Source organism: Petromyzon marinus, chromosome 2 (assembly GCF_048934315.1).
Source record: "Petromyzon marinus isolate PM22_M1 ecotype Great Lakes invasive population chromosome 2, UKy_Petmar_22M1.pri1.0, whole genome shotgun sequence".
Classification (NCBI taxonomy): Eukaryota; Metazoa; Chordata; class Hyperoartia; order Petromyzontiformes; family Petromyzontidae; genus Petromyzon; species Petromyzon marinus.
In genome coordinates, this window is record NC_133668.1 from 900,373 (window position 1) to 915,267 (window position 14,895).

At 43.0% G+C, this 14,895-nt stretch overlaps 1 protein-coding gene across 1 annotated transcript; it reads right to left on the minus strand.

Moving 5' to 3' along the window:
• Positions 1-2,179: 2,179 nt before the first annotated feature.
• Positions 2,180-13,552, minus strand: LOC116950290 (gap junction gamma-1 protein-like). The gene is made up of 5 exons (XM_032967997.2): positions 12,685-13,552; positions 8,290-8,617; positions 7,658-8,170; positions 5,567-5,710; positions 2,180-5,190 (listed from the first exon to the last, which is right to left on the minus strand). The coding sequence occupies exons 2-5, from the start codon at positions 8,589-8,591 to the stop codon at positions 4,875-4,877; spliced, it is 1,275 nt and encodes a 424-aa protein (XP_032823888.1). The 5' UTR covers positions 8,592-8,617; positions 12,685-13,552; the 3' UTR covers positions 2,180-4,874.
• Between the last annotated feature and the right edge of the window lie 1,343 nt (positions 13,553-14,895).

The following is a 14,895-nucleotide window of genomic DNA, read 5'->3' on the forward strand; positions in this document are numbered from 1 at the left end:
TATGTTTACGGAGCGCAGTGAAAGTTTTAGGGCCCGTCTTATTCTTCACCAAATTCTTGAGACATTGTGATGAAAAGCATAAAAAGTAGGAATGGGACCGCGACAATGAGACATGAAGTAACAAGACACATCAATAATGGAGTAATGCAAGCGTGCAAAGAACCGATGCGAGGTGCATCCTTTGAGTTACACCAAAAATGGAAGTGGAACACATGGATAAGAGATGATATGCAAGTTTTAGACATCATATTGACTGATAAAAAAAAGTATGCGCGTTTGGGCAGGACACATCATTTGACGAAATGGTTGAGTGATTACAGAGGTAGCCAAAGGACGGAAACAAAGGACAAACAGTTGAAATGGAGCCTGCAATCGATATATCATGGCTGATGTACCAAAACGCATGTTTAACATGCACATATCTACACAAAATCATAGGAATGCATATTTTTTTGGAAATAGGTTTTATTAATTGGTCCACATTACCTCAACTACAAAAATCCTATGACATCAATGTAATCATAAAAAAACAATATAAACGAAAATACAACACTTCCTGAAATGTTAGAAAATAGAAAATGTATAACATACAAGAATCCTCAAAAGGCCCACAAATTGTGGTGAAAAACAATTCCTCGAATGATCAATTCAGAAAATCATATTAGGCAGTAACACCAATCCTTGGAATATAATGCTGCTGTGCAGTCGTTATTCGGAATGTTCTATTGTGTATTGTGCACCATTATATGACAGTGCCAAGGCAATTAATCCACCTTGCAAGCATAAGCCCCTGTATAGATTTCAAGAAAAGCAATATTTAGCATTAAACCAAAAACTGTACCAAGGCAAAGAGTGTGGTTCAAATACAGTCCATCTTAAGACATCAACATTGGCAGTGCAGACAAAACAGCTTTTGCACTCATGTGCCCTGAAATATAGGACAGCTTGGCACTACTATTACACATATGTAACAGTATCGTTAATATAAAAGCAATACAAAACTTCAGATGCAACCTCAATAAACACACTTCTTAATCTTGTACATAAATATCAGGGCTTTGTCCTTGGTTATCCAACACAAGTTGAATGCATCTGTAATGGGTAAACAAATTATACGGTTCTAACCAAGCACAAGAACTTTGTTCATAGTGACATCACTGCATCGACAAATGTTATAAAAATGAGTTATGTTGCAATGACCATATCTAACAGTGTGATGCACTGCTCTGAGTTCGACAATACAATTGGGATTAAATTGGAGAAATATAAAGACAATTTATAAGGCTTTTTTCCCCAATAACGAAGCATAAAACTTGTGTTGGGCAGTCTGGGAGACTGCCTATGTATGCAGGCAGCTACAAGACACATTTGGTTTAGCTTAGAGTTTCCTTTAAACTAAGCATGGCATGCATGCTTTTTTTATTCAGTTTTATATTTTTTTTTTATAAAGTACCAACGATCACACCTTTTCAAGTACTTGCATGTTCAAAGACATTCCCAATTTACTTGACATTGTTACGATATTGTGTAATACTATTTTTTTCCAGGCACCTTTATATATTGAGCAATGCTAGAATTTCGATTTAAAGCTATCGTGACTGCAGGGAATCATCTTCTTTGGTTCTTTCGGTAAAGTCACGTAGAATGAGAATAAAATAATAAAATAAAAATAAGACAATAAAATTCTCACGACGTTTCGGCCATAACACAAGCGGCCTTCTTCAGGTGAAAGAACAGAACTGTCGGGACGACAGTGCTTCAATGAGTGCTGCTGAGATTCGTGGCGTCTTTTAAGCTCGGTGATAGGTGTGAACCACCTAGAAAGCATGAGAATTTAGCATTGAAATAGTGAGGGATTAGCTTGTGACAAAAATAGCTGTCTTAAAGTCAAAGTTTACATATCAACAGAGGCATTTAGTATATGGACGCTAAAGGGCCTCCAACTACCCAACTATCATACAGTAAACCAATGTGAGAAAAAACTAAGTCTATATTACATCAATATAATAATTGTACTTAATATATTCTTCAATAAGCTGAGCTATTAATCACAAAGCAACTGGGTATACACTACACTATATAATGAATACCATATAGTAAAACCAATGAAAACCAAAATATAAACTACCTCAATGTTATCAATAAACTCTATATACTCTCCAATCTCATTCTACGTGACTTTACCGAAAGAACCAAAGAAGACAATGCTAGAATATTGGCTAAAACGTAATCTGCTTTTAGAATTTAAAGTAGGATTTCACAACGCATTGTAAATACATATAGTATTATAAAGTTTTGCATCAAACTAGAACCTATAAAAGATAGGGACCATGACTATAAACATTTGGCAGTTCACCAACATGGGTTCAAGCAAGCCTGACTGCTGATGAAACACTGAACGTCAAAACCAGTTCAGTGTGCTTGTGTTGAACCAAAGCTGTTTAAATTCCTGATGTGGCTGATGTGACGAGACAAATATGGGGAGGTATATTTTCTGATAATTATTTGTTAATGTGTAAATTATGTGTTTGTTCTTTTCCTAGTGTGTTCAAACTGGAACCTGTTTGCTACAATTACCATAATTGTGTTCATGTAACCATTTAATGATAAACACATGACTCTTATATAACGAGGGACTTGAACGTATGCCTTCTAAAGCCAGGACTGAAACTGGCAGTAGTACTGCCATTAACTTTTGGTGTTTTTACAAATGCAAAACATTCCTATCTACTTAACACAACTACACGTGGGTTACTTACGGGATTAGTCAATGTTTTCTGGAGCAGGTGGCATTCTATTTTCCCATTATTTAGTAAATGAGATGTGGTCATTTGACCAAGTGCACTTTTGCACCTCAAAAGGGGTCATTAGGTAGAACCAACTGCCGCACAGGTTCACGGTTCGAATCCAGGGGGCTGCCCTCAATACTGCTGATGTAATGGATATACATTAAAAAAAACATGCCATCTGCTTCAGTGGGCACTAAATGAGCCTGTGAAGTAATTCACAAGAGTAGACCGATAATTACCCACAAATTTGTCAATTGGCATTACACATAGCTATCATCGCCCCCTACTGGCAGCTGAATGCCCCAGGTCACTCTTGCAAATTGTACTATCCTAGTGTATTGAGTTCTTTACCTGGTGTAACAAAATAAACTTGAATAATGCTTAACCAAATACACAGCCTTGTAAAGCGCAGTGTTTGTACACACTCAGAGAGGAAGACCAAATGATTCAAGAGATGCAGGAAACCACAGACAAGTGGGAAGGCAGCCAAAGCTGGCGGCAATATTTGGCCAAAGCTCTGTACCCCCACACGGGACGTTTGGCGAACTCGTTTAAAGAGCGTTTATACATGTGTGAGGAAACGGGAATACCAACAAAAAATCCATGCATATGGAATAGAATCCACTATCTGAACTTCTACACCCTGGAAGGCCATGGAGATGGCAACCTCAGAGCCCAGTGGGTGTGTGATCCACCACCCCTCACCTCCACTGCTGGATTACAGGCGTGCATAGGCACGTGCAACAAGCTGGTGATGCAGGGCCATTTTACCACACCTCACCGATAGTGTAAACACAAAAAATAGGCATTTGTATTCTACAGTTGAACAATATTAGACTTAAATTCCAAACAACTGTGGGAATGTAGGCATACAGCCAAACAGCACGTATATGCCATTTTATTTTTTAACTGTTATCAAACAAGATGCAACTACATTCAGCATACAAAATGTTTTGGGATTTACACCTTTGAAAATATGACCACAAATTCTAGGATTCCATCCATTTTCTTCATGCTGCCTCCTGGTTTTAACACGAACATTATATCAACTTGTACAAAATTAATCATGACTTTCACCTTGTTCACCAATCAAGTTTGGCAAATGCATCTCCAAGAGAACATTATCTCCAAACCACTAGTAAGGCCTATTTTAGCGATACCACTCAACAATTTCTCCATTTTATGAGGCTTACAAGCTATAGGATGTTCTAGGAGGGAAATTGTTATAAATAAATTCATCTGGTATTGAAATGTTTCTCCTTATGCTTAGCCGAGGCACAACCTTATATGTGCCAATATGGATATTCACATTTTCATTCACTATTTACGAGAAAGCAGAAATAATCTGATACAACACGGCTCGAAATTGGCAAGGTTAAAATTACATAAATCCTATGTCTTGTGCCAGAAACGTCTGCAGGGATTGTGCATGGCATTTCTTTGGAGGGGGGAGGATGTTAGTCCTACTATTAAAGCAGGTGAAGTTTTATTATTACCATTAAATACTAAACAAATTCTACGAAAAAATGCAATAAATAAAATGTATACCATGAATATTCTAAGAGCAATTAAGTAACTAAACATGTACTCATTGATAGGTTTTGTTACTGGCACTGTGCATCAGTTGAATCCTGGTAAAATAAATGAAATGTTCACATGCTCACCATTTCTACATATGGTTTTAAACAACACAAATTAAAACATCAATAGTGTTTACATTGTCACACTGGGTTAGATTCGTATCTCATTGAAGAATGTATCATTAACTAAACTCAAGAAAGTAACTATAAATATTATTTAAACTCAAACTTCTCTGTTATAACTATAAATGGTGTCAAAAGGCACAAATGCCATGCGAGTGGATTTTTCTTGTTCCGCTTAAGGTAAACTCAATAATAATTAAGACGACTAATGTTTATCTTTAGAAGATGACAATATTTGCAGGACATGGAATTTCATTAAGTTTGCCAAGCACCTTTTACTTACTCTAATGCTGTACCAATCGGCAGCATTCAGTGAAATGTACATCAACTAAACACCCAAGAGATGACACACGTTTTATTCGGTTTCATAACAAAATTGAAACTAAACTGAAATGGGTGGATTACTCTTCGAACTAATCGTGCTTCCCTTCTCAGACCCGGTTTTGAACTCTTCCGCCGCTCTGTGGTGATGTTTCTCGTGAGCTGTGTTTGCGCGATTTTGCTCCGTCACCACCGAGTCGGAGGCCGGAGTCTCCACTCTGCTGTTCTCCTGCGCGGCCCCGACACGGGACATCAGCTCCAGCCGCTGCTGCATCACGCGCAGGTCGTCCTGCAGCCGCGATAGATCTATCCCCGGGGCTTTATCGATCTCGATGGCATTTGAAGTCTGCATCTGCGGCGGCTTGCCGTTCGCAATCCTGTTGATAAAAAAAATGACGGAAGCTTTACGATGTATGTGGCCAAGATAAACTCATTTCAATATAAAATGTAAATCGAATAGTAGTCATTTGAAATAATATTCCTTTTACAATTATACAGCACCTTTGTCTGACAAGTTGGTCATGGGGATTGTCTGAACGTATCTCACTATGGCGGTCAATGTGGGTTTGTGAAGAGTGTGGGGGGTTCTAGACTGATTCAGTTATCACGAGCCACTGATGTTAGCCATGGCCGAGAATCAAACGCTGCTAGGCGACTTTAAAATGCAGTGCACGCCAACTGTAAAATACAGCAATTCTTAGCTAAAATAAAAACACGGCTGTGTTGTAATTATAGTTTTAAATGCACACATACCTTTGCGGAAACTGGCCCGCGGGCTTTGGCATGCAGTTATAGTGTGGCGGTGCAGAAGGAACGTTTTCTGGACGATAGTCTTCATAGCTGCCATAAGAAGGCAACACCTTGAGTTGTTCTTCCCTATGGTGATACTCCACGTTCCTAAATGTGCAAAGCAGAAGGTACTGTTCATTTATAATGACCATAAAATACATTTTTATAAATCATTTCTTTACACTATTTCCTAAGGATCTTATCTTATATAGAGGTATATAGTGCCTTAGTCCAAGGCGCTTTAGAATCATACAATTGCACATGAGATGATAGTGGTTAAACTAAAAAGTGGGGTTATTAAAAGTGGTGGAGTAGCTCTGCTTGCAGTAAGGAGAATAGCTGGGAGTGGTTAAGGAGGGGTAAGGGTAGCGATAGGGTTTGGGGTAGGCCTGGTCATAGCTTAGGGGCCGGGGCAGGGAGTAGCAATAGCCTAGGCAAGGGAGACGAGATGGGTTTTAAGGGAGGAACGGAAGCAGGTGATAGCGAAGAAGATTATTTAATGGGCAGTGGGAGTTGGCTCGAGTGAAGGGGAGCAAGAAGGAAAAAGGAACAAAAGCGTGACTGGGCGCAAGGCGAGGGAGGCACCTCCGATTAGCACGGTTGGCTACGTACAATGCGAAAGAAGTTCAACATACATTAGATATATACAGAGAGGGACAATAGACATTGGGAGTGTAGAGGACAGGATGGGACGTAGTTATAGATGAGACAAGCAAAATATGGTGAGGCAAGACCATGGAGGGATTTGTAGACAAGAGTGATACATTTAAAAGCCAGGGGAGTTGGGAAAGTAGGGCAGAAGTGTGGGAATTGTGGGGAAGGTTAAACAATTATCCAGGCTGAGGCATTTTGTATCTGTTGTTGGAGTGTAGTGAAGGCGTTGGTAGGAAGGCTGAGAAGAAGAGAATTGCAATAGTCAGGGTGAGTGAAAACAAGAGAGTAAACCTGGAGTTTAGCAGCAGATAGGGAGATGAGGAGACTGATTTTGCGAATATTCTATTGTTCTTCTTTGGTTATTTCGGTAAAGTCACGTTGAATGAGAATAAAATAATAAATTGATAAAATAAAATAACACAATATTCTCACGACGTTTCGGCCACAACACAAGCGGCCTTCATCAGGTTGTGGCCGAAACGTCGTGAGAATATTATTGTGTTATTTTATTTTATCAATTTATTATTTTATTCTCATTCTACGTGACTTTACCGAAAGAACCAAAGAAGATCAATCCTTGCAGTCACGAAAGCTTTAAATCGAAATATTCTATTGTTGTATGGTTAAGCTGACTCGTATGCATTATGAAAGAGGGATAAGAAATTGTGCACAGATGGCTCTCCACATTTAAGCAATAACATTGGATCAGTTACACCACTTTACCAGCACGGTCAATAACCTCCCACATTTTAAACGCTTAGAGTTGGCAAAATATATACGACTTGCGTGAAGACCAATATTTACAAAGGAATCCAAACCTACAACAAATATTTAACTCCCTTTTTCATATCAGCTCTTAATCATATAGGTATTTACATGTTTTATCATAAAACAATGACCAATCCGTACCGTATTAAAAATTGTAAATTACTGCCATTAAGAACACAAATGATAAATTGTGATCACCAAGTAAAATCGCCCCCAGTATGTCTAAAATTTCTAAGTTATTCTTGCTCAAATGAGCATTTAGCAAGTGCTCATCTGCTGTTTACAGCCCAAATCCAGTGGTGGAAATTACATGTTCATATGACAGGGGACAAGTTTATCCACATTACCGTTGACTTTCTTGCGAAGTGGCACTCATTTCATAGACCCCAGAGGGATGATGGGCTAAATCAACCCCAAGCAGGATTTTTGCGAGCGGCTCTCTCTATCGCCAAGCCACCTGGTCTGGCTTAAACTCTAAACTAGAAAAGCTCGACTCTAAATTCAAAGGCATCTTGGTAAAGCATCCAAGCACTCTGCCAATATTTTTTTAGTCTCAACATTATTTTTCACTGATATTATGAGCACCCGGTCTATGCCACGGTGGATGCCACCAACACAAAAAAGCCTCAATACCGTTGATCATGCTTCGTTTGACGGCCTCGCAGTGCGTCGCCGAGGGCACCCATCCCCAGGTGCCACATTTCCGCCACGTCGAGCACCAGGCTGAGCCCGGCCATGGCGTACATCACGTACAAGAAGATGGTCTTCTCCGTGGGCCTCGAGATGAAGCAGTCAACGCGGTGGGGGCACGGATAACGAGTGCACTCGAAGCGAGGGATCACCTCCAGGCCATACATCACGTACTGGCCAATGAGGAAGCCTACCTCGGCCATTGTGCGTAAAATAAGCTGCAACACGTAAGCCTTCATGAGGCCATCAACCCTGATCATGCGACGCCCATCGTGCCGTTTATTATCCTTTTTCTTGTCTTCGTCCTCACTGCTGGTCTTGTGATCAAACTCCTCTTCTTCATGCAAAATCGGATCCTCCTCTTGGTCATTTTCAGCTTCCTCAGCCTCACGGTCTGGCCCACGATGCATCAGTGGAGTCCGTCTCAGTTTTTTGTAGGCAGGCGAGTCTTCTGACCTACAGAGACAACGTATAAAGAAAAGTTTAAAACATACGCTTACATGTGTTTTTTTTACAAGTGTATAATTCAGGTTTTTGTCTTCATTATCATTATTGTTGATGTAACTTTACCATACCTTCGTATCCTGTGTATGGCGAAGCCAAGGTAGAGAATGCTCGGTGTTGCCACGACAATAATTTGAAAGATCCAGAAACGCACGTGGGAGAGAGGAGCGAAGGAATCATAGCAGACATTTTCGCATCCCGGTTGTTGCGTGTTGCACACAAACTTGCTCTGTTCATCGTAGTAGATTGACTCGCCACCGACGGCTGTCAGCACGATGCGGAAAATTAAGAACGTGGTGAACCAGAGTTTTCCCAGGTACGTTGAGTGCTGATGTATTTCCTCCAACAAACGAGTTAAAAAACTCCAGCTCATTTTAACACCAGCTCACAAGCGTGTACCTGTGAATTCCAAAGAGAAACATGGATTAGCCACATTGGCAGCCTATGTTTCAACTCATTTTGCATATTGGGGACATTTTTTGCTGTTCTGCAGCTGCGAAATAAATCACAGAAAAAATACCATTAAATAATCTCAGAAAAAATACCATTGAGCTTCATCTCCAGAAACATTGTTATGTTAAGTTGATGTCGCTTTTGTTTAAATATTAGATGTTAAAACATATACAGTAGAACCTTGGAGATGGAACGCACCAGAACTCGAACAAATAGGTTTGAACGATAATTCCGAACATTTTTTGCCCCGGAAACCGAACGAAATTCGGAGGTCGAACGGGCAATCGCGACTTGAAAGAACCTGTACGGCTGAGACGCGTGTTGGGCAGCAGCGTGCATGACGCTTGCCCAGACAAAGGTTTTACCACCTCCTCCTCATCACCACCTTCCACTCAAGCCATCAACTCTCCTTACTACAGGTAAAGTGAAGTTCAATGTTAATTTATTTCATTTATTCCATATTATTCATTTATTCCATTAATTTGTTTCTTGTTTTTTTGGTATGATTTTATGCATGTAATTACTGTAAACTTCGTGTAAAAATGCTTTATAACGAGAGATTTCTTGTGTCTGGAACCAATTAATGTCATTTACATTAATTCTTATGGGGAAAATTAAGTCGGTGTTCGAACAAATCGGTGTTCGAATGGCCTTCTGGAACGAATTAAGTTCGATCTCCGGGGTACCACTGTACGTGTCTTTATTTCAAAAGCACTTCATAGCCGCATATTGGAGGGCATTCTGTAAAGCCACACAGGATGGATCAGTGGCAACCCTTTTGGTACTTGAAAAAATCAGTAACGATGGCAACTGCCCTAAGTCGTGACCTAAGGGACAAAAGAGCCTGGCAAAGGCTTTAATGTGCATGCAGATGGAACCAATGGACGAACAAAGAACTAAAATTCTTCATTTTGAGATAGCAACTGCAAAAGTTTTGCTGTGAAAAGCATGTCTGAGATTGTGACTATGGAGCATAGAGGATCTTTTAATCGAAGGTCAGTTAAGTGTATTTCATTTATAAATCGTGTGCCATGAACAGAGGCGGCGTTATACTATAATGCCAAATGTGGAGTACAGAGTACCCATAGTCCCATAGGTATTGTTACACTCGGCTCAGTGTTCGAAAGGCCAAACCAGCCATTTAATCCTGACATTCACCGACACTTCCAGCATGCCCTTATTCTCGTTATAAATAATGTTCTACAACCTTCCCCTTTTACAGAAAGTTTAAACGGAGGACATTATTGTTCAAAAGATAGCATAATCACATTTTAGTATATAGATTAATAACTGTTGTTTATACAATACATTGGGGATGCGTCCCTGAAAGGTGCGACGACGAATATGAAAACGGGGTAAATCAATGCGCTTTACGTGGTAGATGGAGGTGAAGGTTGCGGTGACGGATACGAGAGAGGGTGGATGATGACGCTGTCGGCGACATTAAGTGCACGCAGACAACCGAATAGCGCGACTGGCTACGTACGGTGCGAAAGAAGTTTAACATACTGTACATACAATACAGTGACTATGTATTAGCAAGACGACGTATCACTTATTTAACCAACAGAGCCACCCTGGCTTTAAAAAAAACAATAAGGATCCTACATTGGGTTTTTATTTAAAAATGATATTTTTTTCTTCAGACAAATTAATGAGTGCTTATACACCCAGAGGAAATCCACGCGCGCAAGTGGGACACTCTATCCCCGTAGAGATGGAAACACGTGGCGAATACTCTTTGGTTCTATTCGGTAAAGCCGTGACTTTACCGAATAGAACCAAAGAGTATGGATCCTTGCAGTCACGAAAGCTTCAAATCTAGAACGTGGCGAATATTCCACTTCCTGTACTGCCTTATCCTGGCGTGCCAGGGTATAATGCCACCTAGACGCCCACGGGAAGGGAGTTTTCACAACGTATGTGCGACTCACTTTCCCTGCACCTCCAGTGGTGGAGGATTACAAGCATGTGCCAGCATGCTTGAAAAATAAAAGCTGTACTTAAGAGTCTGCTATTGTTATTGTTTCACCTGCTTGTTCTGCTATTGTTTGACCTGCTTGTTCGACTGCTCGAGTTTCACCTGCTTGTTTGTCAAAACCGGACTTTGTGTGTGGCAAGTGGCAAATGTGAACTAAAGAGGTTAGAAAAGTGCTAAGCAATCATGAAGACTCATTTGAACAACGCGGCATGTGGGGCCATATCCAGCATGCAGGTGTGAAGAGAGAGTTGGCGTACTTGGCGAGTAACAGGCGGCAGAGATAAAAGTTTATTTTGAGTCAAGTTGTCCCTAAAAGCTAGACTGTAAATAGAACAAGACCTTGCATAACAGCCCGTACCAGCACACGCAGAACATCACACTCAAGATTTATTGGCAAACAGATGGCAAACACAACTGCTTGGAATAATCATCTCCATATATGCTGAAACGCGTGGTTCTCTTGCAGATTAAAGCTTGTTGACTTCAAGGCAGATGCAATCATCATCAGCTATTTCCAATCCACTGCTGGATGAATGCCTCCCAAGCTACTGCCACCTCTCCCTGTGTAGCGATTCTTGCTCAAATGATTCTTGCTCAAATATGTAAAATATTTTTTGTTACACGTCCCAGCACGATTAATGCGTACAACCGTTTCATTTCATATTCGTGGTTCTTTCGGTAAAGTCACGTAGAAGGGAAACACAAGCAATCATCATCCTGATGATGATCAGGATGATTGCAGTCGAAACGTCGTGAGAATTGTATTGTTTTATATTTTTATTATTTTATTGTTTCCCTTCTACGTGGTGACTTTACCGAAAGAACCACGAATATGAATCCCTGCAGTCGCGAAAGCTTTAAATCGTTTCATTTCAGTTGTGCATAAATAGTGCAAAGGCCGAATAAGCATTCCACGTATTGCTCGCCCGATTCACCAATGCGTGCAGTTCGACAGCGTGCCATGGGGATGGGCAATTCAGGTTGTGACTTGTCCTCGAAGTCATCGCCTCCAGAAATACCCAACAACTCAACACAATTCGTCACGCACACTGCTCAAAAGTGGTGGGGGGCCCGCAGTGGTTGTGTCAACGCACTCGGCTGGGATGCCCTTCGTTCGATTCCCGACCACGGCTAACATCAGTGGCGATCGATATCTGGAACATGCTTTAGGTGGATCGGCAACACGTAGGGAACCCCGCACGGACCAGCAGCGTGGTGAAGTATGGTCAAATTAGCCACAAAAACCATCCGGCAGTGGCTCGAACACGACTACTGACAACACCGTACTATACAGTACTTACTCTACACAGCAACACAGTTTGACAGTACTGTACAATGCAAAATTGTATTTATTTTCAACTAACTGAAATCGTGGTTGTAGTTGAGCTGAAGCAAGGTTTAAACGTGAACTATAGTGGAATGTCTGCGTAGTTAGTTAGTAGCAGTGTAGGAGACCACTGCTTTTAAATATAAATCAAAGACGCACGCGAAGTTTTAAGTTTTAACAAGAGGGTCGCAGTCTCAGCCCGGGCCGTGAACGTGGCGCCCTCAACATTCTCGTTCAACAAATCCTCGGACAAAGCAGGGAGAGAGAGAGCGTGAGAGTTATTTAACCCGTCAAAACAAGACGCGAGTTATTTAATCCGTCAAGACAAGAATATATATATTTTTTATCATTATTAAAGACAATCACCCCCCCCCCTCTAACCCCTCGACGGTGATAGAGATTTGCGGCGGGCAATGTGGCGCCAAACCAGAGTCCAGCCACCCAGCCAGACTTTAAACACAAGCAGAAGAACCCCCCCAAGGCTACGTTAAGAAGAAGACAAATGTACGACAAAACCTTACGTACGAAAACGGCGGCGGTGATAAGACGACGACAATAACTCCCATCACACGGATAAGATAATAGAGAGAGAGACGGTCGCGACTCGACCCAGAAACATTACACCACGGGCGACGATGCCTCCCCCCCCTCCCATTGTTAGGGCAATAACAGCAACAACTTAGTTGGCCGATTCAGGTAACTTACCGAGCGCAGGGAGACGAGGAGACGATCTCACTCACGGCAGCCGACGAGGGCCTCTCGGAGCCGCGGCGCGCGGGGCCCCGAGGCTGGATCGGAATGTCGCCTCCTCAACTTCACCCCCGCCTCTGCCTCTCGCCGCTTTCTCGCTTTGTCTCTCGCCGCTTTCTCTCGCACTTAACGACCACCACCCCCCTTTCCTTGCCTTACGCCTTTATTCGTTTATACTTTCTCCTCCTCCTCGTCCTCCTCCTCCTCTGTCGTCGCGTTAGCGGGTTTCGCTGGCTCCGAGCGGAGAGCGACGCTGCCGGCTGTCGTCTGCTGGCGTGGCGGCCGGCATGCCGGGCGGGGTAGCCGCCTCTTGGCGCGACGATCTTCGCCCACGATGGAGGGGGTCGCTGCTGCTACTGCTGCTGCCGCTGCCACTGCTGCTGCTACCACGGCGGCGGCTGGCGCCCTCCTCCCCCGGCTCCTCCTTCCCCGGCTCCCCGAGGCGAGTTGGGGCGGGGAGGTGTGGCTGGGATGGGCAGCGATTGCCGGGGTGAGAGAGTTGGTGGACGGGATGGAGGAGGCTCGTGAAGGACGCTGCCGCTGCTGCTGGGAAATTGGAGGCAGTCGCCCTCCAGCAGCAACAACAACAACAACGGAGGGCAAGAGGAGAGACGCTCACAACAACGTGCGCACTCCAGGCCGAGTAAAACGCAGCGAGTTGGCACAATAGGTGGCACAGCTGGTGGTGCATCTACAGCTCACGTCTCAAGTCAGCCAAGCCGTGGCGGCACCTGCTGGGTCTGTCCCGAGACCTGTCGGCGAGCCTTCGACACTTCACGTGGCCTCAAGGTGCACCTAGCCTGGCACAAGCGCCGTGGCGACTGGCGGGTTTTGGTGGATGGGACGATCCACAGTGGTGGATTACAATAACCAATGGGTGGTAATAATAAAAGCATGCCCCTGCAGACAATAAGCCTTTGTGCTTCGTTTTGTCTCTTCCCGCAGCCCCGATTAGCACGGTTGGATACGTACGGTGCGAAAGAAGTTCAACATACGTACAACACAGATTCCCATTTAAAAAAAATATACATATACAAGTATGATTTAAACATCCCATCGGCCACGCAGCCTTTCTGGTCATGAGTGCTTGGTTTCAGCAGCACTGGTTCAACAAAACGAAGAACTCTGAACCGATTTTGAAATGGTGGCTGGCATATGATGGGCCTCTGTGATTTGGGAGTGAAATGGTGGTTCGCGCTGGTGGCTGGCGGTATGAGTTGGAATGGCCATGGGGTATGATGGTGAGGCTGTTCTCTTGAGTTTTGACGGTGGGATTGTTTTGGTACATGATGGGCTATTTGATATTATCGGCTGTGATGGATTCGAGCCGATAGGATATGTCGTGCTCGGACGATGGGGGATTATCTAAACTGCGATGTGGGGTGGGGGTGGGGTGGGCAGCTGTCCTTCTGGACCGGAATAAAGATGAGTGGCTGGGATGGTGGCGTGTGTAGGGTCGATAGGATGTGACGAGCAGGGAGAGAGGGCCCATCCCCACCACCCCCGCCCAGTCCCGCATTCCCGTGTTTTTTGTGTGTGTGTGGCAATGACGTCGGCTCTAGACTTCTCCACCAATCCAGCTTTGAGTTCATTTGGAGAGGTTTTTTTCTTCTCAAAAGTTTCCGTTTTCCGTGTGCACGCTTGTTCGTGTACTACGGGTGCATTATCACCATTAAGTCAGAATCCACTGCTGGATGAGGACTCAACCCCCCCCCCCCCACGTCATCTTATGATCCTGTTTAACACGTAGGCTTTCGCGACCAATATCCATACTATACTTTTTTGGGTTAGGTCGCGTAAATATAAATGTGTCGTTAAACCCGCCACCACTTATGATCCTGTGATTGCACGATTTCATCTGTGGCATCTGAACACGATTATTTTATTTGCTCCGGTCTCCGAAGAGGCTGCCAACTCCGCCCTTAGTCCCGACTATACTTGTCAATCTCTTCTCGCGACGTGTCCTTAATGTGACTTCTCAAACTTGGGTGTATTCTCTCATCCACGTCGTGCTGCCTGATCCTCTTTCCGTCTCACGGTTTTGTTCGAAACGTGAAACTATCTGTCCATTCGCAATTTTTTTTATTTTTCATTGCCCATGTTTCAGACTTGTGATATATAACGACTTATGGTTGGTAGCTTAGCTGATTGGAGAATATAGAGTTT

What these genes read in the sequence shown, in the direction of transcription:
- LOC116950290 (XM_032967997.2), bottom strand. Translation starts at nt 8,591, where the DNA reads ATGAGCTGGAGTTTTTTAACTCGTTTGTTGGAGGAAATACATCAGCAC. An exon ending in GCCATACACAGGATACGAAG is followed by an intron (nt 8,171 to 8,289) that starts GTATGGTAAAGT and finishes TTGTCTCTGTAG; the next exon opens with GTCAGAAGACTCGCCTGCCT. An exon ending in CAAACGAAGCATGATCAACG is followed by an intron (nt 5,711 to 7,657) that starts GTATTGAGGCTT and finishes TTGCACATTTAG; the next exon opens with GAACGTGGAGTATCACCATA.